Genomic DNA, 26,128 nt, shown 5'->3' on the forward strand with positions numbered 1-26,128 from the left:
GAAGCCCCATCCCTGGAAACATTCAAGGTCAGGTTGAACTGGGCTCTGAGCAACCTGCTCTAGTTGAAGATGTCCCTTCTCACTGCAGAGGAGTTGGAATAGATGATCTTTTGAGGTCCCTTCCAAACAAAAAAAAATTGTATGACTCTAAAAAATAACTCCATATGACACTGGCTTCTTTTGCTTCTTGAATTTGTCTTCACTAGGAAAATTCCAGTTGTGAAGTCAACCATTGAAACAATAACATATTGGGAGATAATCACAACTCTTTGACAGGGATGCAAATCTAGTTTAGTGCTTATTTTTAGTCTCTCCAGTGGAACAAAACTGTGCAGCTGAAAGTCATATGCTGTGGCAGAAAGATGTCCTATTGCTGTGTGAAACTCAGATGTCATTTTTAGAAGCAAATACTTACAGAGATTTCTAGCTTGTGGGTAACTTTTGTCGTTTCAATCCTCCATACATAAAATGACACCCATAGGAAGTGGTATAACTGCAGTATTCAGGTTTCATAGTTGTTGCTTTTTCTGGGAAAGAGAAATGACAAAGATGAGGCACTTCTGGGAATACATAGGCACAAATCTGGGACAGCTTTTCCGTATGTGGCAGGAGAAAGAACCTGAAGGCCGTAAGTTTCTGCCTGTCCCCTGCACCAGGCACAATCCCAACATCTGCTCTGAACACAAGTGCCAAAGTTAGGGTTTCTGATACAAAGCAAGCCCCAGGCCTTGAGAATCTTGAGGGTTTTCCACAATGCCCTGGCCAGCCACCCTTCCCGGGAACTGGGGCTCTTTGCCCCTTTCCTTGCTTTAGTGCTGAGCGCGCTGGGCCCTGGGCCAGCAGGCTAGGGACCCTCGGGGGAAGGTTGCCCCCCCCCCCCCCCCTCACAGCTGCTGAGGATGACTTTATTAATTGGTCTAACCACCACCCAGCGGTAATTGCCCTACATTGTTATAATCACGTTAAATTACAGTGTCGCAAGCAAATTTTACACAAAAAAAATGGCAGGCGCCGCGCTCCAAGGCGAGCTCAGAGCCTCCCTACCGCCAGGGGAGCAGCAGCCTCGGCCGCCCCGGCTCCTTTAAGGGGAGGCCCGCCGCGCTGTGACGTCATGGCCCTGGGTGTCGCTGTCGCGAGCGTCTTCTCCCTCCCCTTCCAGATCCTTCTCGAACGCGCGCCGCCCGCTGCCGGCGCAGCCCGAGTCCTTCCGGAAAGTGCCGAAAACGTAGCCGGCGCCTGGCGGATTCCCCGCCGGCCGGCACAGCGCGCCTGCGCACAGGAGTGTAGCTGCCGGTTGGTGGCCGGTGCTCCGCAGTGGGGGAGAGACGGGTGAGAAGCCGGGTCTTAGTAACCTAGACGTTCGCCGCTGCAGTCACAGGTCGGAGGGGAACGGAAAGTACCGAGTGCAGCCATGTCCGTGGTTGGCATTGACCTCGGTTTCCTCAACTGCTACATCGGAGTGGCGCGGAGCGGCGGTATCGAGACTATCGCCAATGAGTACAGCGACCGCTGCACCCCGTAAGTGCCGGCGTTCCCGGGCCGCTTGGCCTCTTATACTTTTTCCACGTTCCATCGCCGTACCGGCGAACCCAGGCGCCCTCCTTGCTTCCTCCTTTGCCACGGGCTTCCCCGAGGCGGCCGGGTGCTGGAGGGCGGGTGGAGTCGTGTGTGTGTCCCCGTAGGGCCTTGTTCTCTCCACGGTCTTATCGCCCCGGCCCGGCGCCGGTTGCTTCCCCGGCTCTCAGCTGGAGAGGTGTGGGGTGCTGCCGGCCGGCACTGAGACTCGGTCAGCGGCTGTGGCCTGGCGAGCGTTCCGGAGCCCTGCGCGACCTCTCTTGCCGGGCCAGTGCCCTTTCTCCGGTAACAGGAGCAATGTTGTAAGCGGGCGCAGAAAGGCGTATGCTGGGGCAGGAGGCTGACCGACAAACACTTGCACCCCCGCGCCGGCTTTTGACTCTTGCGTGTCCTTGAAATCCCGCGCGGTGCTGGATGTGCCGCACGGCTCTGGAGCCACAATGGAAATATTTTTCTGTCCTTGTGACGCTACTTTCTTGTAGCAAAGATCTCGGTTAAGTGCATGTGTTTCCCGAACTCCAGACCGGTTGCCAGGGTTGGAAGCATTTTCACGAGCTAGGTTGTGATGGAGTGGTGGTGAGACTGGGAAGGAGGAGGACGTTGATTCACCGGGGAAACAGGGAAGTGGCGCGATGAGTTCTTTCTTCTTAAACCTGTTCTTACTTGCACCGCCCTGCATCTGCTGCCCGTGAAATATCGAGGTCTTGCAAGAAAGGGGGGGCAGTGGGCAATGTCCGTGATGATGAGATACGCAAGAGTAGGTGGAGATTTTTCTCTTCTGTTTCTATGGGATACGTCTAGGGGGTTTAGAGCTCCATCTGTGCATAATTTTCAAGGAGAACTCAGAAATATGTGTAATACTCATAAAAAAAATGGGAGTTGGATGGTGCTTCTTTCTACAAAAGGAATTTGTAGCCAGCATCAAGAAGTTGTTTCTGTGCTGTGAGGCCATAGTAACTTCAGTATTGCTATTTTCTTGATCCCACAGAGATGTAGGTTTTGGTTTGCTTTCAAAAAAGTTTTGAAATGCATAGTTGACTGCTAAAATGCACGTTTTGTGTTAATGGTAGTACTCTTTAATTTTTCACTACTTAGGAAAACACACTTCTTACGTTAACTGTCAAGGCTTTCAATTTGTGTGCACGTGTTGTGAGAACTGAAACATTCAAATTCTGAGCAAGGAATTCCCCCAGACTGTTGCCTGAAGATTTCTCAGGCAGCTGCACTTTCCTTTCCCCTTAAAACAAAGAGCATTCCCACTTCTTCGCTGTTCGTGGAGTGTGTTCTTTGCAGGTGGGCTTCATGTAGGTTTCCGTGCATTTAATATTTTCCATGTTAATAGCTGAGGAACTGTACTTTCAAGATGTTGGCAAAGTGATTATGACAGGAGTTTGAGGCACATCTGGATTGCACAGATACTTAAAGGCAGTAGTAATGTCACATACAGTGGCATTTTCCTGGCTGTTTTCTGCCCTGTCTCCAAAATGTTACATAGGAGGATATGAGGAATGTTTTTGCTAATGCCATTGTTTCGAATCAAACTGAAGAAGTAAAGAGAAATAAACCAGGTCTGTTAATGTTATGGAAAGCGTATCACAGTAACTAAACCTTACTTCAAACAGGCTTTGAGTGATGTAGGCAGATCTAACTGTTAAATCGTCGGCTCTGCTTGTTGCACGTAGCAACATAATACATTAACTCTTTTTTTTTTATGTGTTTCTGTGGAGGTGCCTGCACACCGTTGAGACACTTGACGTTTGCCAGTAGATACCAGTGGTTGGATATGTCCCAAATGCTTGGCACTTACTCCCAGAAATGCAGAGTGTTAATGCTTGTTGCCTGTGTAGCGCAGTATAAAAATACTCAGACTAGCTCTGGCCAAGCTAGTACACTTCAGTGCAGTGTGTTGTTACTAAGTCATGTAAAGATACTGTGTTAGGGCCTAAAGATAGGACAGTCCTGACTGCTCTACAGGGCTAATTGTGCTTTCTGGGCAAGGCTAATTAGTGAAGCCAGCTTCCAGTTTTGGAACTGGTTCAGTTATCTTAGTGATACTGCTGTGAACATGACAGTGTTGGTGTAAACATACCTCAGTGCTCCAGACAAAAGCAGTGTAGGCTTGCAGAAGATGGGTTTTATCACAGTTTAATACAGCATTCTTAAGTCATAAATCTAGTGTGCCTGTTGTTAAAACATTCAGGTCATCCTTTGCTATTGTTTGCTAGATCCTGCATCCCATAATCTAAGGCATGGGACTGTTAGTGTAAGATGTGCATAGTTTATGATGTTTTTAGCACAAGTGTTTTGGAAAGAAAGGAAAAAGATTCTGCTTAGTAGCCATCCATTTCAGTAAAAGGCTTTTGGCTTTAGTGTCTCTTTGGATGTTAACTGGGACTTGGCTTTTTCTGAGATGGGAACTCTCGCAAGTCTGCTGTATTTGTTCCTGGTGTTCTGGGAGTGTTAAACTCCTGGCAAATGTCCTTTTCAGGTGCTGTGATTTTGTGAAAATGCAGTTGACTGTTGATAGTTCATCATTTTTTACTAACTTTTTTTCAGACCATGTGTAATTAGTGTAAACACGGGCTGTAATTAAAATTGAGGCAGCATCTTCTTCAGGACCAGCGTATGGAGAGGACTGAAATGTCCTTCTGGTCAAGAGAGTTGCTACCTTCAGAAGAGTACCATTCAAAAGTAGGCTGAGCATAGTGTGGGTGACAGCTCAGTTGTCAGGCTTCTGTGCTTCCTAAAGGGCTGTCTTGGATACAACTGCAGTGTTTGGAGCCAAAGAGAGCGTGTCTTATTCTTTGACATCTCTGCTTCCCAGCCAAGGGAGAGAGGAACCATCTGTCTCCTTGTGCTGGCACTGGGCGATTGAAATAAGTCACAGCAGGAACTCTGGGCTGAGTAGCTTCTGACTCAGTGCTTCATCTTCTGCACAGGGGTATGTGTAAGTAAGTAGTGCTGTCCATCAGCAAAGTCAAATTCTGACAACAGAAAGGTGTGATACAATAGCATGTTACTATCCATAAAATAAAGTCAGCTAAACCATTTGCTCTCTTTATAAATAGCTCTTCTATCTGATTGTTTTAAATTACTGTTACAAAGTGTAATTGGGAGCTGTAGTGTTAAGCACCACTAGAAATGGTAAAAGCTGTTTGTGGAAGCTGAAGTACAGACTCGGAAAATGTAGGGCAGTGCATTGTCTGCCTTCAGCAGTGAAATCTGGGAAAGGTTGTGCACATTCAGTCTGGTGGTAGAGCAGAGGTGGTTGCTGGATAATACAATCAAATTACATACAGTGCCTTGATTGTGGTGATGATGGAGAGGAGGCAGGAAGCAATCTACTGCAGTGACCTTTACGCATTCATTAACAATTAAACTTCAACTGTATGAAATGTGGGTTGTAACTGTTATTTACTACTGAATGGTTTAGCCAGCTGGGTTTCCTTTCTGGGGAGAGAGTTCTCTTTCAAATATTTCAACTGAAGGTTTGGTGATAGTAACTTCAAAAAAACCCTCAGCTTTTCCAAGGCAGTAAGTCCGGCGGGCAGATGGTGGCTGGGAAACTGGGCTAGCCTTTGCTAGAGCCATGGACTACTCCAGAGCTTTCCAAGCCCTTCGTGGCTGGGAGCTGTTCCCAGACATCTCTTGTTTTGTCTGTTTGCAGCATGTACCTGTTACTCCTCAGTCACAGGAAGTGCTCAACCATTGGTAGAGTTGGGCTGTTTGGCTACTGTGGGCTTAGATGGGCTTTATTGTTGGTGGCTCTTACAGTGCGGACATGGTACTATCAGGCTTTGGGGTTGTCGAGGCAAGAACACCTGACTGGTGAAGTTGAGGTGATTTTAATAAACGTCACAGACCTCTTTAGCTATAAGCAACTGAATGCCCTACCTTCATGATAAGACCTGTAGCATGTGCAGTCTTTTAAGGAACTCCTTAGAGGCAGTTGTAATGAGAGCAGTTGCGATTGCTTGCACTTCCCAAACCAACTTGTAAATACCGAAATTACTGGAATGTCGCTGGAAGCTCTGGTGCTTCATGCAGTAATTTTGTTAAATACCACATTGAGGTTCATAAATTTTTGTGTTTTCAAGTACCATGGAAATAATTTGAGATGTTTTCTTTTAAAGCTGAATTTCTCCTCTTTCTTCTGCTTTTACTTAGAGCATGTATATCCTTAGGATCCAAGACCCGGGCCATCGGGAATGCAGCAAAGAGCCAGGTAAGTGGATGACAGACTCTCACAGTACTTGCGTATCTTCTCTCCTGTTGAACTATGGAAAGAAAAGTGATGAATAAGTTTGGTGGGTTTCTGTTTTATAAAAAGGCTTTTCTACAGTAAGTGTACATGTCAAAATAATAGTTATTGCTTCAGTAGTATATTCTCTGTACTAAAACTGAAGCTGTATTTCTGCTTTGTTTTGTCAAGAGTAAGAAATGGGAAGAAACAGAAAACCTTTCTTGTTCAACAGAAGGGTGTTTTTTTTCTTCTTTGACAGTAAGAATAGAGTTAATTGTTAAATCTCCATTGGAGGTGGGGAAGGAGTACTGTGCTTATGTTTTAGAAGAGTCCAAACTGAAGTTGAGCAGTGGAAGTTTGGTATGGATACTGGCTGTTGCTGATAATGTGAGACAAAGGTCCATTTCCTCTCTCAATTTGAAACTGAACAGAAGTCAGATTTCTCTATTCCCTGTAAATTCACTTGCATGCTAGGAAAGCCTTCCTGTGGAAGGAAAATATGTGAAAATTCGTAATAGGCACTGTGAATCCACAAACTCCAAATAGACTGGGTGTTACCCTCTTTCTTTGCATCCATGCATCATGTTGGCACACTGAGGGCTTCCTTCCCTGTAGGGTGGAGCATAGCGAACTGGAAGTTTGCCTGGAGGATACCAAGGTAATGGAGCCCAGCAGTAGCACTGTGCACAGTCAGTATATGCAAAGGCTGCAATGCTGTCCTCAGAAACTTCACACTTTCTTTATGAGGTCAGCCCCTGAATTGCACTGGTGGGAGGATGTCCCATCAGTGCTTTTCCCATCTATCAAGTTTGCTGTTTAGACTAGTAAACCAGACTAGGTTACCTTGGAGAGAATAACTCTGGGGTAATTTCTTTGGTAGCTTAAATATTGTATGTGTTGGTATTTGTTCTTTACTTAAAGCCTGTCCTTAAAATAATGAAGTTGAAACACTGATGAGAGAATAGGTGTTGGGGAGGGGAACTTCAAAGTGATGTTTGTTAATATGTAGACACTTCAGCTAAGGTTAATGTAGGTAATAACTTAATTTGTTCCTGCAGTGGGCAGTGCAATCTCAAATACTGCATTGTCAGAATCTTCCTCTAAAATAAAAAATGCAGTGATTTTTTTTTTTTTTTTTTGGCAGCAATCTAATGGATAATAAAAGGGGAGAGAAATTTTAATTAAATAAATTAATTGCAGAATATATCTGGTTGGAAGAGACCTCTCTCACCCTGCTCTCTGCTTTCCAGTAAATGTGTGGGGCTTGACACAGCTTTTCAATTTGTGCATTAAGCCCAATATAACAAGAGTTCCTTTCTGGATGAACTTCTATAATCTGCATGTCATGGGTAATTAAAAAGTAAACTAATCTTTCTGCAGATTGTCACAAATGTAAAAAATACATTACATGGCTTCAAAAAACTGCATGGAAGAGCATTTGAAGATCCTTACATACAAGCTGAAAGGGCCAAACTTCCCTATGAACTTCAGAAGATGCCGAATGGCTCCGTAGGAGTAAAGGTGAGTTAAAGCTCTATGCAGAATATCATTAGTGGTAGAGATGGGCACTCTGGACCTTTGCCACCTAACTTCCTACTTGAACTGACTTACTTTCCTTAAGAAAACTGTAAATATATTCTTAGTCATTTTTAAAAGACATGTCAGGTGATAAGCAGCAGAGTAACACCTCATTTTTCACAGAACCTGCCGCAGCAGTTACTTATGTTTTTCGTTTCTCCTTGTAATTCAAGCCCTTTAAGCACTCAAGATCTAGAGTACTTGTTCTGCCTTACATACTCATGTCATCTAGTAATAACATAGTGTATAAAAGCATTGTTTCCCATGCTATAAAATGTTAATGGCCCTCACTTCAAAAAAGGGTTTGTTTAATTCGCCTTCAATACAATTGACTGTGTAATAAATGTGCTGTTACCAAGAGATGAAGAACATTTTCTTCCCTGCAATTCTGTTCCAGGTGCGATACCTAGATGAAGAGAGACAGTTTGCCATTGAACAGATCACAGGAATGTTGCTGGCCAAGCTTAAAGAGACTTCAGAAAGTGCTTTGAAGAAACCAGTGGCAGACTGTGTGATTTCAGTGAGTTGCGATGTATTGATTGCAGTTTCTTATAGATAAGTCTGTAAGCTGGTACCATTTGTGTCCTAGTGCAGTGGTAAGAGATACAAGTAGTGGACAGAAATCACACCTCCCCAAAACAGGCCTTTATTGCAGGTTTTTACAAACGAGAACTCTTCTGTAATCCTGTGTGAGAAGATGGGAAATGGGTGAAACCAAGAATGTTATCAGAAAGAAAGTACTTCTTGAACCGATCCCAAGTGGTTTACACCAAGTGCTGTGTATAGTAACCCTGATTACTGCAGTTCCTGTTAGAAATGGGAACTGTCCTGTGTGTGAACATTATCTTCCTTAGTTCCAAAGAACCTTCCCAAATGTCTTCACGGTTCAACACTGTTGGGTTGTGGTATAGTTGAGAGTTGCCTGAGCTTTACAGCACTGAGGCTCATACCAGCAATTTGAGAAGTCCAAACTACCTGCATTTTTATAAAGTTCTTTTTATTTGGCTGGTTTGCTTGTGTCAGGTATTCTTAGCTAGTGACCTCACCCATGGTGAGAGTGTATGGGGGGAATCTTGAACAGGAAACTTTTGTTCCTGGTAAAAAATGATAAATGCCTTCTTTTTGCAAAGACTTTGTTTACTACTCAATTCTGCTCTAGCTGTGGTGAGAAGTCTGGGCATGAAGTATTGTGGTTCTCTCTCTGTCAGACAGACATGGAAACAGGAAAGCTGTGTGCTTTAGCTGTTAGAAATCTGCTTTGATCTTTTCCCTTGCTTCCTTATGGTATACAAAGATGCAGAGAATACCTCCCACACAAACAAGGATCCTTGGTAATGTGCCACAGTGGTAGCTAATGAAATCCACTATGAATGTAGTTCTGTGTCTTAAGCTTGACTGAGGCTGAAGACGTGCCAGCTGATTGCAGCCAGTTTCTAAGTGGGCTCTGATTGTGCTTTGGCTTTTTTTGGTGCAACTGAATATATAGCAGACTGTGAGCTGGCACTGTGGTAGAGGTGATAATTGAAACATGGATACAGGTTCAGTTGTAACACAAAGTGTAGTTCCAGCACCACTCTAGTGCTTCTGCAGTCGTTTATTTTGGAGCTGTGTCTGAATATTAATTGTGCTGACTTCGTGCTGCACAAATGTTTTCAGCAACTGGTGACAATTCTAAGATCTAAGATTTCCAGATACATATTTTTTTAATGCATAAACCTGACTCTGTTTCAAACAACTCTGGATGTCACTTCAGTTTTGTCATGTTTTGAAATTGAAATCAAAATATGCACTAAAAATTGCCTAGCTGTTTTATTGAGACTGCTTTAATCATCTGAGGTTAGCTTATACAGTTCCTTATGGTGTTTAAATTACAGAGTTGCTTCATGGGTAAGTCAGACTGCTGCTGTTTTTTAAAGTTCATATTTCATAATATCCTATGCAATTACTTTTTTGGAAACAGGTACCCAGTTTCTTTACTGATGCTGAGAGAAGGTCTGTGATGGCAGCTGCACAGATTGCAGGATTAAATTGTCTGAAGCTGATGAATGAAACTACAGCAGGTAAAGGGCAAGGGCAACAACCTCTCCTTTTCTTCCCTCCCCCTTTCAGGCTATTGAATCCGAGAGTGACATATTCCTGTTACACAACCAGGAGCTTGGGAAAAGCTACCCAGGCTAGCACTCTCAATCCAGCTTGGAAACTGGAAACACAGCAGCTTGTTTTGGTGAGCTGGTGCTCAGCACTTGCAAGACTGAGATGAGAGTTTGACTTGCCAACTTGAACACCACTTGAAAATAGCTGCTGTGCTTCTGGAATAAAGCTGGAGCTACAGTAGCTGTTTTGGGAAGGCCCTGAAATACTTCCAGAATCTCAGTGATCCAGCTGCAGTGTGCACCTGACCTAAATTCTCAATTGTTGTATTAAATATAGTGCTGTATTAAATCCTGTGTCTGTCTGATAGATCACAATCCATACATGATTTATCATTGGTGTGCAGTGGGGTCTTCTAATTTTCTTTCCAGCTTACTGGAAGATGTGTGTGCTGGAATAAAAATAAATCTTAGGAAAGTATTAGAGAAGTTCTCTTTTATTTGAAGTGAAATGCACCGAAAGGAAATGTTAGTGTGTAATCCAAGGCTTTTCCATTTGTAACTACTTAAATGTGGGCTTTAAAAGCTGCTTTTATATGAACTGCATTTTCATGGAGCTTCTTCTGAAAGCAGATTTCCTCATATTTAAAAAACACCTGAATGCCCAAATTGAGTCAAGCAGGAGTCTGGAGGTTAATGACAGTTTAAACTTGTGGCAGTCCTATTAGCTGTAGCATTAGCATAACTATTGTTTCTGTCAAATGATGTGTTTACTGCCCTCCTCCGGTTTTGGTGGATTTTAGGGCAGAGTGCAGAAACAGGGTACATTTCACAGGAACTAAGGCTGCAGCCATTTAAAGCGTTTTTCTTTTTTTAATTTAAATCCTCTTTCCTTTTAGAAAGTGTAAACCAACCTTCTGAACAAGTGCTGCTATTGAAACCTTAGATTTGCATAAACTAGTCTTCTCAAACAATTTTTGAACTCTTGAATGTGCTTGAATTTTGCCAAGTTGAGCTAAAAACCACTGAAAGTAAGGAATGTCAAAGGAGTGGGGCAGGCATGAGACCTCAGTATTTCACAAATGAAGATGTTCGTTTGGCTACAAATGGAGCTGAAATACAAGGGTGATGCTTCAGTAGTATTAAATCTTCATGTGATCTGTTTCCTCCCTTGCCAGTGAAAAATGCATTCAACATAACTGTCTTTGCAATGAGCTACTTCATATATGGACAGTAATTCTTAAATGGAAACAAAAATAACCCATTTTATATATCCAGGATCTAAAAATTTAAACTTAGGGTGGTGCATATGCTGCTGACTGTAAGTTAGTGTTTTTGAAGGTGCACAGCATGCAGTTGTTGGAAAGAGATGCCTAGTTACACAGAATACCAAAAAGTCAGTTGTGTGCGTGACCATTACATAATGTAAAGCTAGAAATGAAACAGTAAGAAATGGACAAATGTGGCACTTTGCAAAGGTCTAAAACTTGTGACCCTCCTGATCCTTATGTTCTGTTTCAGCAGAGTAAAGGAGGTGTTTAGAAAGAGTAAACAGAAGCAGTGTCTGTCTTGAGGTAGCACTTTCAAAGCATGCATTACAGCTCTATGGAGTGGTCCCCTAACTCCTGTGGGTTGGTGTTTTTCAGTTGCACTGGCCTATGGAATATATAAGCAAGATCTGCCAGCCTTGGAGGAGAAGCCAAGAAATGTGGTCTTTGTGGATATGGGGCATTCTGCTTATCAGGTTTCAATCTGTGCTTTTAACAAGGGAAAATTGAAGGTAATCTTTTTAGCTTTACAATAAAATTCCTGAATATTCTTAAGTATTAGGTGAACAATGCTTGGAATGCTGTTGTGTGGAAAGATTAGTTTAACCCCCCCCTAACTAGTAAGTATCTGTAGCAAATATTTTTGAAATGCTTGAATACAAAAACTGTTACTTTTTGGTTGTTTCAGCAAAGCAGTTTTTATGCAGTGCAGAAATGAAGTAGCCCAAAGTATGTTCTGGAAAGTGCTTGGCAATTAAACATACTGCACAATTTTTGTACTATGCAACTGAAATACTGGCATATTCTGGTAGTCTCAAGCATTGTAGTTGTGCAGCTGACCCATGGGATATTGCTGAACTCTCTGGAACTGCACTTGGATTATTTATTTTTTTTTCCTGCTGCCCATGATGGTTCAAAACCTAAATGCAATAGAATGTAAAGTAAAACTGAACTGTCTTGACTGCTGGTTTGGAAGCTTTTGTCTGAGCTACAGATAGCTGAATGTTTTTTGTAACTTGTCCTTGGTAGCAAAATGTCTGAAGTCATGTGGAAGGTGATGGTAAATGTTTCTGTTTTGCGCTAGTGACAGATGATGAAATGGCTATCCTACTCTGCCTTTTCTTTTGGGAGCTAGTAAAGAGGGTAGGGGCTATAGCATGGTAGAAAATAACATGGTAGATGTGATAGCATTTTATTTGAGGGCAGAAACTAAATAATTGAGCAGTGATCTTTTCAAGTCATTTTGTCTGGTAACTGCACCAGACAATGGTGAGAAAATCAAAGAACTTTCCCATGTCAAACCTGTCATTAAAGGTGTTAACGTAAACTGGTGTCTTTATGAAAGTTATCCCTGTATCTAAACAAGCATGGTCTAATAACTTTTAACTCTGTGCAGGTCTTGGCTACTACCTTTGACCCGTTTGTAGGTGGTAGGAATTTTGATGAGGCTTTGGTAGACTACTTCTCTGAAGAATTCAGGACAAAATACAAACTGAATGTAAAAGAGAATCCTCGAGCCCTGTTACGATTGTATCAGGAATGTGAAAAGCTGAAGAAGCTTATGAGTGCAAATGCTTCTGACCTTCCACTCAATATTGAGTGCTTCATGAATGACCTTGATGTCTCCAGTAAGATGAACAGGTACTGTGCCTTATTTCCACTCAAGTGAAGTATGGTCTCTGAGCTGTCAGGTAATGTGAAACACTTTTCTTTGTTCTTGCAGAGCTCAGTTTGAGCAGTTGTGTGCTGCCCTTCTGTCCAGAGTGGAACCTCCTCTGAGAGCAGCCATGGATCAAGCTAGTAAGTAGAAGTTAATTTAGGTACTACTTCTGGTTCAAGAAAGTAACTAGTAATCCAGTTATCCTAGATCTCTTTAATGATAATCTTTTTAATATATTTTTGTATTTATTAGAATTGCAAAGCTAAGTACTGAAAAGTTTAAATGTAAGTTCCATTCATATGCTTGTCATGTATGCATGATCCCATTCCTGCCTCATGAGTGCACATACCACTCTGCAACTGTGGTTTATTGACCCTAATTCACCCTGTGTAATGGAAAAGGTTGGTGCTCTGAAATTGTTCTTTAAAAACAAAACAACCAAACCAAAACCACGATGGGAAAAACTACTATTATTTACTCCAGCTGTCTGGCCAGCCTTTTCCATACACAATTCATACATGTCCTCACTGACCTGAGAATTTGGCAGTATATTCTTGAAATAAGTTACCTGAAGCATGTGCAATAACAATTAATTACTTCTTTTAATTTATTTTTTGCCTAATGTAGCATAAAGGACAGAATTAGACTTCCACAGGAAAAGGTTTTAGCCCTAATTCCAGCACCTGCAACTAAAAGGGAAGAGTTCTGCTGAACTTGTGACTTGGCTAGATAGCTAATATGGGAAATAAGAACCTGAATGCTGAGCAGAGCAGTTGTTTGAGATCATGTCATGCACATATGTTGGATTCAGAATTAAAGTTACCCTGCAAGAAGAGTTTAATACTGAGTATATACATTTAGTTAAGGGGTTTGCTTTTCTTTGGCAACCAAAATTAAACCAGACATAAAATGAGGTATAAGAGGTTTTATTTTGCTCTCATTTTGGGAGGGGTCTATCAGTGCAGGGCTGCCAAAGAAAACCCAGTTTTATCCCTGAGTTTATGCACACCAGAAAGGGGATACACATGGACCTCATTTTAAGAACAGCTGTCCTCACTGATGCTTAGTTTCTGCATTTTCCAGGATTATGCAACTACAAAACTTCCTGGCCTGCAGGAGGGACAAAGGGTTTGACTGGGTCACATCATGACAAATCTGGTTTTAAAGATCTTGTCAGCCATTGACTATATTCAGTGCTTGTCACAGGTCATAAGAGAAAGAACCCTTATCTTTTTTGGTTGTCCAAAGGCAGTTTTTGGTATCTCTATGGTAACTGAAGGCCATGCATTCTCTTTTCTAGAACTTCAGCGTGAAGATATCTACAGTATAGAAATAGTAGGTGGGGCTACTAGAATTCCAGCAGTGAAGGAACAGATCTCTAACTTTTTCTGTAAAGAGATAAGCACCACGCTAAATGCTGATGAAGCTGTTGCAAGAGGCTGTGCCTTGCAGGTATAGTCACTGAAATTGAATTTGAGTGTTGCTTCTTTAACATCATGTACTAATGAAACACAGCTAACCAAAGGCAAAATGTGCTACAGCTGAAACAAGATGCAGAGTCTTGTCCTTTGACTGGCCATGTCAGAAATTACTGCATTACGTTTGTTTATTTGCTGCTGTGTTTTGTTAGAAGTATGGTCTTGTTGAGAGAACTGTTAGATTTGATGACCCAAATTGCACTGTTCTGCTGTGTGTAGTCATTTGGAAGCATTGCTGGATATCTTCACTGACAGTCACTGGGGAATTAGCATCTGTTGCTATTACTTCAGTTGAGTCTTTCAGTTCAATTAACTTTCTGCGAAGAACAGGAAGTTTCTGTTAAAAATTCAATGACTTCAATGTGACCTCATAGGAATTGCAGCTTTTTTTACACTTGGTTATTAATTGTAACACTTACTATTATTTAACCACCTGGCTATAATGAAACTTTGTCTTTGTTTTCTAGTGTGCAATTCTTTCCCCAGCTTTTAAGGTCCGTGAATTTTCCATCACAGACGTTGTTCCTTATTCTATAACATTGAGATGGAAATCATCCTATGAAGAAGGAACAGGGTAAGTTGTATGGTGACTGCTAAGATGTGTATATGTGTACATAATGAAAAATGTTGAGCTATGGAAAAGACCAGGTCTCTCACTTGGAAGATCTCATCCAGTCAAATGGTTTCAGTTTTCTTTTTTATTTTGCATTATACCTCTTGATTCCCAGTTAACTGCTTAATAATTAGAAATATATTTAATTTAAAAATGTTGGTGCAAAACTGCCTCTTAAGATGTGTAACACAGAATGCGTAGTCCAGCTCTGAGACCCAAAGGCCTTCAACCTGCGACCCTTGTTACAGCCTAACTTAAACTAGTATTACAGCTGCTGATCATTAACACACCTTGGTTTTGATTGTCCATTACCTTACATTCAGTAGTTTAACCTTACTTAATATTTCACTGCTTTAGGGAGTGTGAAGTCTTCAGTAAGAACCATGCTGCTCCGTTCTCAAAAGTAATTACTTTTCACAAGAAAGAGCCTTTTGACCTGGAAGCTTACTATACACATCCACATGAAGTGCCTTATCCTGACTCCAGAATAGGTAAGGCTCTGTGAAGAAAACACCCATACCCAACTTGTGTTGATAAAACAATAGGAAACACTTTTCCCATTAAGGTCTGTTAAGTCCATATTTCCCAGGGTACAGAAAAGCCTAGGTTTCTGAGGCTCAGCACAGTCATCTTGGTTTCGAGGCAGTGATCAAACAGTATCAACGTAATCTTTTTGGCAGCTCCTTAAAAACTGCACTTTTTTCATTCTGTCTGCACCATTTCTGAATGCTTTAAAAATCAGGAGGTACAAAGAGCGTACTTCTCTATTGTCTGCTTCCTTCAAGCTCCATAAAATGGATAAGGATCTTACGTGCTTGCCAGCCTGGATATTTCAAAGAAATTGGATCAGAGGAGCTGTTGGAAGTAGGCAGCTATCTGTCATGTCACTCTCTGCTGCTCAACATACAAGACAGACATTTTCCTGAACTTAAGCATCAATTTGGTTTAGCTGTTGCCTTATGTTGCAGAATTGACAAATAAGTGGGAAGTTCAGATAGCTTGAATTACGTTGAAAGTCACAATTTAAATTGACACCCCTCCAGGAATGTATTTTCTCTCTTGCTTCTTTGACTCTTTTGCTGGAGTAACAATTAAAACATGTTTGTTTCTTAAGGGCGTTTCACTATTCAGAATGTTGGTCCCCAACACGATGGTGACAATTCCAAAGTGAAGGTCAAAGTGCGCGTCAACATTCACGGCCTTTTCAGCGTGGCCAATGCTTCTATCATCGAGAGGCAGAACGTCGAGGGAGATCACAATGATACACCTATGGACACTGAATCATCAAGTAAGAACCAAGGCAGAGATGAAGAGCTGGTATGTAAACTTGTAAAACCTCCACTCCTTATAATCCTGACAGGAGAGCCAGTAACTGGAGATTAAGTCAGAGTGTATGGCTTCTGACAAGTACTGCTTCTCCACCCTGAAATTGTTTCTTCAGTTATGTAACATTTCTTCATGTTTATTATGAAAGTACTGGTGACGTGTTACACTAAGAAAGGAAAGAGGAGTGTAACACCTGCTTGCAAAGGAAAGTGATTTTTTTTTCATTCTTTACCATCTCTCTGCTAGCCCTGGTGTTACCTAATCTTGTCATCAAATGGCAGCATATTTAGTGAGTTGACAAACACGTTCTAAAGATTGGTGGGGAGGGGGTGGTTTGGTTGGTTGTTTTTCCTTCAAGTACTGCATTTTCATTGAGTAAAAAGATTAATTTTTCCATATTTAAAAATATTCTTCAAAAAAACATTTAATCACTAAGGGCACTTTTTCATATACTTCAAAAGCAGTGGTTCTTACAAACTGGCTTGTAAGCCCATAGGGGAAATGACTGGTAATAAATATGCAACAGCTTCGATGTTAATACTGGGCAGTTTAAATTTTATGTTCTCTCATTCTAGTGCAAGGAGGATCACCTTTCTTGATAGTGCACTGCATACTGAAAGCAGATCACTGAGGTAGTGAGGTGCAGCTGTTCCATTTGACACTGTGCAGTTGAGGATTGGATGCAGGGAACACTTTGCAGCTAGGACCAGCACACTAGTGCTGGCCTTGGCAGCCTTTCCTTGTGCCTTTCTATAGCTTGGGCTTTTGGTTATGTTACAGCTCCCAGGGGAAAGAAATGATAGCATAGAGAAAAAGCGGATGAAGCAGTGGACAAGCTGGTGATTAACTCTCTTGCAAAGTAGTCAGCAGGGCTACTGCTCTCACATGCTGTCAGGTGTACCAAGGAGGGAGGTTTCCCTAGGGAGTAAGACTGGGAAGTAAGCAAACACTCTGTGGCTTTATTTGGAGGAAGGGGTGAATGTGCTTTCCTGTCGTTGTCTTCAAAAATCTGTCCCCAGCAGCTTTTCCCACTTCAGTTAAATATACTCTGGGAACTGGGGCAAGTGGTTACACAATTAGCATTACATAATTGATATCAGCCACTCCTTATATTTTACCCTGCTTTCAAAGACTTTGAGTATATTTGAAAATGCAGACATGATGTAGTTCCATGTAGACGTGTGCTCTGCGTCTGATGCTTGTAAGTGAAAACACTTGGAAGTAACAGAGTTGGTGTTTAGTGCAACAGGACACTGCAGGTGGAGGTTGCTAAGAAGTATACTATGTTCAGTACAAGAGTAACCACTTCCACCCTCAGGCTTTCAGTGTGGTACTTCCATCTATCTAACACATTTTCCTTCTTACAATGGTGCTTGTCAGCAATTACCTCTCGTTACTGAGGATGATACCCTCAACTCTGAGGAAGAGGTTTGTGGTGTATAATGTATTTTACCCCTCTAGATGTTCTGTGTAGGTGAAATGCTTCCTTCCAGTTCTTCTGTGTGAACAGTAAGAATGGTAAAAAGGAGAATTTTAATTGTGTTCTCCTCTGAAGTAACAAAACTTTAATTTGGTAAAAGTGGCTCTTTTGTTCTCAACATCTCAAAAACTTGTTGATTCGATTACAGCAGCTAAACTGCAACATCTGCATCTGCCCCAGAGTTTGAACTAGCAGTGAATTATTTTACATGCATAAGGAGTTAGTGAATCCAGGAGTCTTCATTCCTTGTGATGGAAGTAATCCTGGGCCTTTCAGACCTCAGCTACAGCTCACTAGTTATTGATGTCCAAGTATTGGAGCCATCCTGAAAACTTCAGGCTTATCCACTATTAATGTTAGTAAAAGTTCTTTGCAATGTATACAAGGAATTGTATTACTTAAACTACATAAGTGATCAGCAGTAGCAATTAGAGATGTCTTCAAGATCCTTACATTTAGAACGAGGCACAGGTGAATTACAGATAAATAGAAGTGAAACTTTATAACTTTTGGGTGTCAGGGAAGGAAGACAGTTGGTTTTGTGCTCCAAGACTAGTACAGAAACAAATGTTTAGGGTTGTGTGAGACAGATGCGGATAACAATGACGATAATTACTTCTGCTTTGGATTACAAACTTCAAAGGTTCAGATGAAAAATGGTATGAGACTGAAGTTCTGGCTGTTCCACAGAGAACCTATTGTTACTGCTTGTGTTAGGAGTGTGTTTCTAGAATGTTCTTAGCATACATTGTAGATGTATTTCTAATTTGAAATGGAATATTCTAATGGGTACAGATGGCAACATCATAACTGTTTCAAGGGGACAGGCAAAATAGAACTCTCATTTAATTTGAGAAAGATGAATACAAGTACTACATCAAAATGCCTGTTTAAAATGGTGGATCCAAAATCAAGTCCATATATTATCTGTGATCTATTGTGATTGACATTGAGTCTAAAATCATAAAGCAAACCTTTGCATTCAGTTATGTAACTCTCTTTCTAGGATAAAATGCAGGTTGATCAAGATGAAGGTATTCAGAAAAACCAAGCTGAACAGCAGAACCAAGCAGATGAGGAAACTGAAAATGCAGGAACTGAAATAAAAGTTTGTATTCAGTATTGATAAGGAAATGTCCTGTTGCATCCCTTAGGCTGTTTTTGTCCTGTATTCTTGAAGTTATTACTCTTACTAGCTGAAAGACATTGACTGTGTTTAGATAATCCAGCTGTACTGAAATGGTTACATGAGGAATCCTAGCTTAGCACTTGGGTTTTCAAAACAGAATAGGATAATGTCTTCGAAGTAAGTTTTTGTTGTTTAATGTAGTTTTACAGAGAAGATGTAATCTAGGTAATGTTAGGAAACATTATCAAGAACACTATGCAGTGCCTTTAGCTTTTGAACAAGTTTTTCTCAGAAGCTCTTTGTGTTACGTTCAAAGAAACTAAATTCCTCCAGTTTAGATCAGAACTAGAGTAGTGGTGGTTCTGAACAGCAGAGCAACAGTTGGGTGCTTCATTTACAAATGAATTATTTGTAGCTGTCTTACAAGTTTTGTTTGTCTCTTTTGAGCATGAATGTAGAAACACTTCTTGAAAGATTAATAGTGTAAATCTCTATAGGCTGCTTCAGGGGACAAGCAAGATCATCCAGCCCAGCCAAAGGCTAAAGCAAAAGTGAAGAGTATTGACCTACCTATACAGGCAACCCTTTATAGACAACTGGGACAAGATCTCATTAATTGCTATATAGAAAATGAGGTAAGCATTATAAGCAGATGACCACTCATATTAATGGTGCTGTAAATAATTGTCCAGAAGGTGTTTGCAACCATAAACTCATTTGTCTAATACAGAATTCTTTGAGGGGTTTGCCTTCAATTGTAAGGGGGTTTGTTTAGGTCTTCTGGTGAAATTCATCAGCTTAAGTAGGCTTAACTACTCATGTCTGATGTTGAGCTGAGAATTGCCAGCACAGGCAGCATAGTATGTTACAGTGATGCCAATTGTTATTGGCTGATCTGATACTGGTCAGGAGTAGCATTTGCCTGTGCTCTGGTGCTTTGCAGAAGCTGGGTCCTCGATTCTATCACTTTTTGGCCTTCCAAGTCCCACATAAGCAGAAAAATATTATGTAGAAAACTTGGCCTTTAGAGAATCCTTTCTGAACTTCCTAGGTATAATGTCTGTGAAGATCCCATCACATAAGCTATTCTCTGAAAGATGGTCAGTATGAAGAACACGGTATGAACTATTTTTGGTAGGGCAGAAGGATTCCTAGTGACTTCCAAGCCAGAGTCGAGACATGCCTACTTCTAGTCCTGTCTGTTGTGGTCAGATCATAATTGATACCTGCCCCATTTATGCTGAAGCACTTGCCAAACAACTCCCAAATACGAACACTAACTGAATTAGGAGGCTTCTGCAGAGTTCTGTGGTGGAGTTTCAAGACGGTGACCATTAAGCGTGACACTTGATATGCTTTTAGTTTTAAATGAGTTTTTCTTCACTCTAGGGGAAGATGATGATGCAAGACAAGCTTGAGAAAGAAAGAAATGATGCTAAAAATGCTGTTGAAGAGTATGTGTATGATTTCAGAGACAAGCTGTGTGGAGTCTTTGAGAAATTCATCACTGAAGAAGTAAGATTCACCTATGTGTTTTAGCTGTGGGAACAAATTCCTTTGTATTTATAAGAGTGTGGGTTATGTGGAGGCTGCAGGGGTCTCTTGGAGTAATTTCAGAGCGAGACAAGAATTGTCTTCACAGAAGTGAAGTTCAAACTACACTTTGACCTGGCATCTGTCATGCAAATATGTAGTTTGTAGTCCAAGAAGTTGCTCTGTGCTAAGGAGGAACTCTGGATGTAGGCACAAAACCTTGTGGTGGGGGTAGGAAAGCAGGGCAAAGCACAATGAGCCACTAAACGGCAAGAGTGGGTAAGAATAAAATGAAAATGAGGCGAAAGGGAGTGGGTGTAGCTCTGTTTTATTGTCTAATTTAATTAACTTGCAAGAACAGAATTTTTGCCTCACCTAAAAGTATTTTTAACATTGCATGCTATTGAACTCCCAAGTACAAGGGGATGAAGAAAGCTGTACACTGGGCTCTGCAAAAGCAGTATTGAAAGAACACTTATCCTGTTATCATTTCTCCGTAACAGCCATCTAACTGGCTGGTACACAAGCAACCAGTTGAGGGAACAAAGGTCAAGCAGCAGTTTTAATAGGTCCCATAAGCTTCACCTACAAATTGGGAGTAGTGGGGCTGTCCAGCCCCTTTTCCATTCAGTAAAATCTTGACTTTGAAGTCTGTTAATTACTTCACTGTCACTTTTGAATATTTTAAACTGCTGAAATCATCATCTTTCAGTAGTGGGTGTTCTATATGTGCTGGCTGGAGAAGTCTCAGTTGTTGTGTTCCCATCTGAACTAGTATGTTTCTCATTTGCTACATAGGATTCAAATAAGCTGACTTTGATGCTGGAGGATACAGAAAACTGGCTTTATGAAGATGGAGAGGACCAGCCAAAACAAGTGTACATGGATAAGCTTCAGGAATTAAGAGTAAGTTCTAAATTTCTAGGAAAATTGTCTGTGTAAATCCATGAACTTTCAAGTGTGGACGTTCAGGTTGTATCTGGATGCAGTTTAGTTCAGAATTGTATATAGTCAGCAATGTAGCTTGTTTCAATGTCAATTATGTTCCTAACTTGGAAATACTTAAAATGAAGCAGACTCACTGGTGACAAATAGGATTAATTGCCCTGGGGATTTTCTGTCAGTCTTGCTAGAGTCTGAAAGAAGCTTCTGAGTAGTCCAACTGCTCTCCCATGTATTCAATATTAGACTCTAAAGTAGCTGCTCTGTTTTTTCTCTTTTCAGAGCTCTTTTGTGGCTGTATTGTAAAACTGATATTTTGGTCTAATATCTGATGATAAAGGCTGAAGGTTCTTTAACAGTACCTTCTGCTATAACAATTTACTAGTAATGACCAAAAAAAATAATTCAGGGTTTAATAAGCTCCTGGGAAAACATGAATTCTTATGAATGACTACTCTATAGTAAATTTAAGCTTGTCTTCAGCTCTTGAGCTCAAACTGCTTTCCCACAAGTCAGGTTCCCTTTGAGGCAGAGTAATGGATGAAAACAGTAGTGTAGATCCTGGCAACTACCTTCTTGCCTGCATGCCAGTATTCGGGAGAAGGGAAAAATAGACAATGGATAAAACAACATGTTTTCATATGAACTACTTATAAACCATCCATATAAATCCTGACTTGTTTCTATTCAAATGGACCAGACTGAAGTAAATCTGTATTTGTCAAGATCTTTGTGCTTATGTTTCCAGAAATTTGGACAGCCTATTCAGGAAAGATACATGGAACATGAAGAGAGACCAAAAGTTTTAAATGAACTGGGAAAGAAGATTCAGCTCCTTATGAAAGCAGTAGAAGCATACAAAAACAAGGTAGAAGCAAATTACTAAGGGAATAATCTATTACAAGTGCTGGAATTTGGCTGTGGGGTTTTTGGTGTTTAAAAATAAATCCTATAGGATTACTTGTTGTGGTAGTGTCAGGCTATGCCTTCAAAAATTTTTTACAGATCTTGAACAGAAAGTAGTAAAATGTAAATAAATCACTATTGGGCATAAAAAGGCAGATAATGATAGTTCTAAACAATCCCATTAGAAAGAAAATAGACTTAATCTAGTAATGTAAACAACTTTGCTCTGGGAGAGATACTAACTCGCTTCTGCTTGACCTTGGCTGCATTGTTTTGGCTAAGTCTAATAGCTCTCTGCTCCTTTCTCTTGTGGGTGGTGGGTAAAGGGGGGCAGGGTGGGAGAGGCTATTAGCTTCTCCTGGTTTTTGGGGGGTCCTTGTGCTGTTCATTAATTGTAAATAGCTGTAAGTATTGTAAATACTGTGCATTTTGTACATATTCATTGCATGCCATTTTAGTTTTGCTTGTAAATACAGCTTTCATTTGCTTCCAACTGAGCTGGTCTGGAAAATTTAATGTTGGAGTGGGTAAATTTCAACCCACCACACTTGTGAAGCTGCTGTAAAATGGCTGTTATGCTCCTGCTCCTGAAACTCTTCTGGATTGGTAGCATAAAAGGCTAGCATGAGAACATGAATTGAACACAATCACATTTTTATGGTGACCTGCACCACTTGAAATGGATATCCCACGTTACGGCTATCGCCATTGTTTCTGTAACTTGCAGAGCTGTCTCTTGGAGTTCATTAGTAAAACTACAGTAAATTTGGGGTGCTTTTTTTTTTCCCCCAACATCCTTACTAATCTGTGCTGCTTCAATGTAGACTGCTGATCAAAATTTCAAATGTCTTAAGATAATGTCCTGTCTGTCTTGTTCTACATTCATGTTTTATATGCAAAGCTGCTTAAAACTATTTCTGTTGGGTTGTAGCAATATTACCCTATTGTATTTGGGTGTTCATGAAATTCTTAGCTGGGTGAGAAGCATATGTTAATTGATGATGTAATCTCTCTCTCTCCTTAGGATGAAAAGTATGATCACCTTGATCCTGCTGAGATGGAAAAAGTTGAAAAATATGTCAATGAGGCTATGAATTGGTTGAACAGCAAAATGAATGCTCAGAACAAACTAAGTCTAACTCAGGATCCAGTTGTCAAAGTGGCAGAAATCATGTCAAAATCTAAGGTAAAGCCAAAAAATTACTGTGTCACATTCTAGTAAATTGTTTTTTAACAAGGTTTTGGCCTTTGTCTTGAGCTAGATTATTACACCTGCAGAGATTTTAAGGCTCGGAATAGACTTGTACAGTTTTATTGATGTTCAGTTCTGGCTCTTGATTTACAGCAGTGCCTCTGAAAAACCCTTTTTAAAATAGCCTGAGCTACAGCACCAGGCTGGCTAGAAAATGGGTTACCACCTAGGCTTCTTTAGGTAGTGAAAGGTTTTATTTTAATTTCTTCAGGCTATTAAAAACCCAAACCAAATTTGAGACGTTCTAGTTCAGTGCAGTTACTGTGCAGCCAAATGAACTTGCTCTCTCATTTCTGTTACAACTAGGAATTGGATAGCTTCTGTAATCCCATCATATACAAGCCCAAACCGAAGATAGAACCTCCCAACGATGGGCAGTCAAAAGCCAATGGTGAACACAATGGACCAGTGAACGGACAGAGCAGTGCTGAAACAAAACCTGAACCAGCGAAGGACAATTCTCAGCAGACCAAACCCCCTGGAGAAATGGAAGTGGACTAAACCTTGCATTTATTTTACTTAATCAAAATAGTGCAAGTAACCACAGGGTCCATTCTTTTTGTCTGGTACACACCTCAGATGTTCAGTTACTCTTAGCCAACTTCTGTCATTTGTTGCTGAGTAGTTTTGGAAGTGTTTTATATTAAGTACACCTCTGATGTTTATTTCCACTGATGCTGCTTATGTGGAGCTTTAGCCAAATGTAGATTGTATAAGTCAGTTTAAGCTTTCCCAATATATTTTATATCAAACATACAGAATTGATATATAAATGGCAACAATCTACCTTATTTAAAGCTTTTCTTGTGGATAAACCTCAGCTCCTTTATTCAGGAAAGGATACTGTATTGCACTACTGATGCTCAAGTGTAGATCTAATTGCATCTTTATTTTGGAAAAATATTGGAATTGAAGTGGCAAAACTTGTCACTCGAAGCACTGACCTTTTCTAGTTATTGTATTGTTATAATTTAAATATTAAAATAGAGGTTAGTTGGCATACGTAGTCCATCTTGTTGATGTACCATGAGAATTGTATGGTCTTTTCCATATAAAGTGAATAATACAAGCTTAAACATGGTTTAGTTTCCCATACCACTAATATGTTAGCTACAGAATACTGGCATAATGGCTCTGCCTTGTGCTGAAATCATCCAAGGTCTCAGCACACATTGCTGTACATAAGGTACTCTGCTTATGGTAGGATGATGCTAGTGGCAATGGTAGGAAGTATCCAAGGACTGTTGCATAGCTTTGCCTTGAAAATGTCTTACTGCACGTGTTACTATGCCTGCTGCTTTTGTTTTGAAGGAAATCTGTATCTTGATCACACCTTGAGCTGGGGAGGAGAAACAACAGAAACTGTGCTGCACGACCTGGATATTAGCACCCTGGGTTTGAGGTTGCGTCTGTGCTGTTAGTTGCAAACTTGAAAATGCTGAGAGCTTATTTAGGCCTTAATACTCAGCACATAAATACTTTTGTCATGGATAGAAGCAAAATACTTACAAACTGGATATTATTACCCAAAGATGGAATCTACTTGAGAAACTTGCATAGCTTACCGGTTACCTTTGGTCATTAACTTCATCAAATGAAAATGTCTGTAACATACTACACAGCTGAGTCACTATTTTTCTTTGATACATCTTGCATATTGTTGAGGTTCAGTGTCTGTGCGTACATTCTGAATGGTCCTGTCAGTCACTGAGGTGCTGAAGCACTTGCTCAAGCAAGTCACTTTGCTGCTGACTTGAAACAGCTCTTCCATTACCAGCGCAGGACTGGGCTACTCTTGGCTGTGCAAAGTGTTTTCTAGGGGCAGCATCATTTGCAGCTGTATATAAACTGGCTCAAGTAGCCCAAGTGTTAGAATTTCATCTTCATGACTGATAGCAAGTGGCCAAGCTGCACATACTTTACTATTCCTACTCTACACAGTCAATTGGGGATGACTTAGCACCTTGAGTTGACATATTTGAAGTCCTTGAACAAAAACTGAGTGACCTTGAATAAAACTGCAGCTACTCGCAACCTCAGTCTTGAATTCTGCCACTGTAACCACTGGTGCTGGGCGGTGACTGCCTTTCAGTGTCCGTTATCCTAGGTTTAAGTCATACACGACTGAGCCAGCTTCAGTCCCATAGGCTTTAACAACATGAATGCGTTGCTGGCCTCACTTCAGCAGTGTAATGAATGGCATTCATAATTATTGGCTTCTTAAAACCCATCTGTACAGTAATTTGTGTGGCAGACTTCCTGATACTTGGCAGAAGAGCTCAACCAATGGAAATCTCCAGTAGCTAAAGGGTCATGTGTAAGCCTTCTGCTGATGGTCATCAGATGCTTAATGCTAAATTACAAATGTTTGAGGCAGTTCTTGTGCATAAAGGCTGGAATAATTCTACAGCAAGATCAAAAGCAGATGGGGTTAACACAAGTGACTAGAGTAGGGCTTTCTTATTAGAATAGGGGTTGTTGTTTTGTTGGGGTTTTTTCTGGGCATCTGCTCCGTCTCATATCCCTGGTGAAGAGGAATGATAGTTGCAGACTGCCCATAGCAACTGGCTGCTGATATGTTAAGAATTCCATTTGGAAAGGCCAAATGGGCCTTCAAAGTTCTCGAGTACTTGCAAAAGCTATGCACAACTTGAAGGGGATGTTTTGTGTGTTGGACTCAAAAAGTGTTACCCTGTGGCTACCCTGACAGCACCAGACTGAGCATCTTGCCACATAAGTTTTGTTAGGGAACCAACAGTAGTACACTATTCTGTGGGTTGTATTTTAGAAGTGGGTATTTGTTGTGAGTGTTTTACTTGAAACTTTTGTTGAGAGCAAGATACATTTCCAACATTTGAAGATACTCCTTCTAGCCCATAAAAGGAAAAAGTGGGAAGCAACACTACCTTGCAGAGGCAGTGGAGTTTAGTTTAAGTATTTCTGGTTGGTCAGGTTTTTCAGTCAGTCTACAACATAATGTACAAGTTTAGCTACCAAACAGCATCTGTACTTCAGTTTTCTTTTACCAGTAGCATCTTTCTTCATTTCTTTAAGG

General features: G+C 40.8%; 1 protein-coding gene across 1 annotated transcript; it reads left to right on the forward strand.

Moving 5' to 3' along the window:
* The first annotated feature begins 1,201 nt into the window (after positions 1 to 1,201).
* Positions 1,202 to 26,128, forward strand: HSPA4L (heat shock protein family A (Hsp70) member 4 like). Its single transcript, XM_009895951.2, has 19 exons — positions 1,202 to 1,518; positions 5,743 to 5,800; positions 7,199 to 7,339; positions 7,794 to 7,916; positions 9,357 to 9,456; positions 11,133 to 11,266; positions 12,151 to 12,395; positions 12,478 to 12,554; positions 13,715 to 13,866; positions 14,360 to 14,466; positions 14,863 to 14,996; positions 15,620 to 15,822; positions 18,318 to 18,419; positions 18,938 to 19,075; positions 19,830 to 19,955; positions 20,772 to 20,879; positions 21,664 to 21,783; positions 22,846 to 23,007; positions 23,380 to 26,128. Exons 1-19 carry the CDS (start codon positions 1,412 to 1,414, stop codon positions 23,572 to 23,574), a joined length of 2,532 nt encoding a protein of 843 aa, XP_009894253.1. The 5' UTR covers positions 1,202 to 1,411; the 3' UTR covers positions 23,575 to 26,128.

Source organism: Dryobates pubescens, chromosome 24 (assembly GCF_014839835.1).
Source record: "Dryobates pubescens isolate bDryPub1 chromosome 24, bDryPub1.pri, whole genome shotgun sequence".
Taxonomy (NCBI): domain Eukaryota; kingdom Metazoa; phylum Chordata; class Aves; order Piciformes; family Picidae; genus Dryobates; species Dryobates pubescens.

Bases quoted from the DNA above. Each gene is read 5' to 3' on its own strand.
- HSPA4L (XM_009895951.2), top strand. From the start codon at position 1,412: ATGTCCGTGGTTGGCATTGACCTCGGTTTCCTCAACTGCTACATCGGA. The intron at 9,457-11,132 runs GTAAAGGGCAAG...GGTGTTTTTCAG, and splicing joins GATGAATGAAACTACAGCAG to TTGCACTGGCCTATGGAATA. The intron at 12,396-12,477 runs GTACTGTGCCTT...TTGTTCTTGCAG, and splicing joins GTCTCCAGTAAGATGAACAG to AGCTCAGTTTGAGCAGTTGT.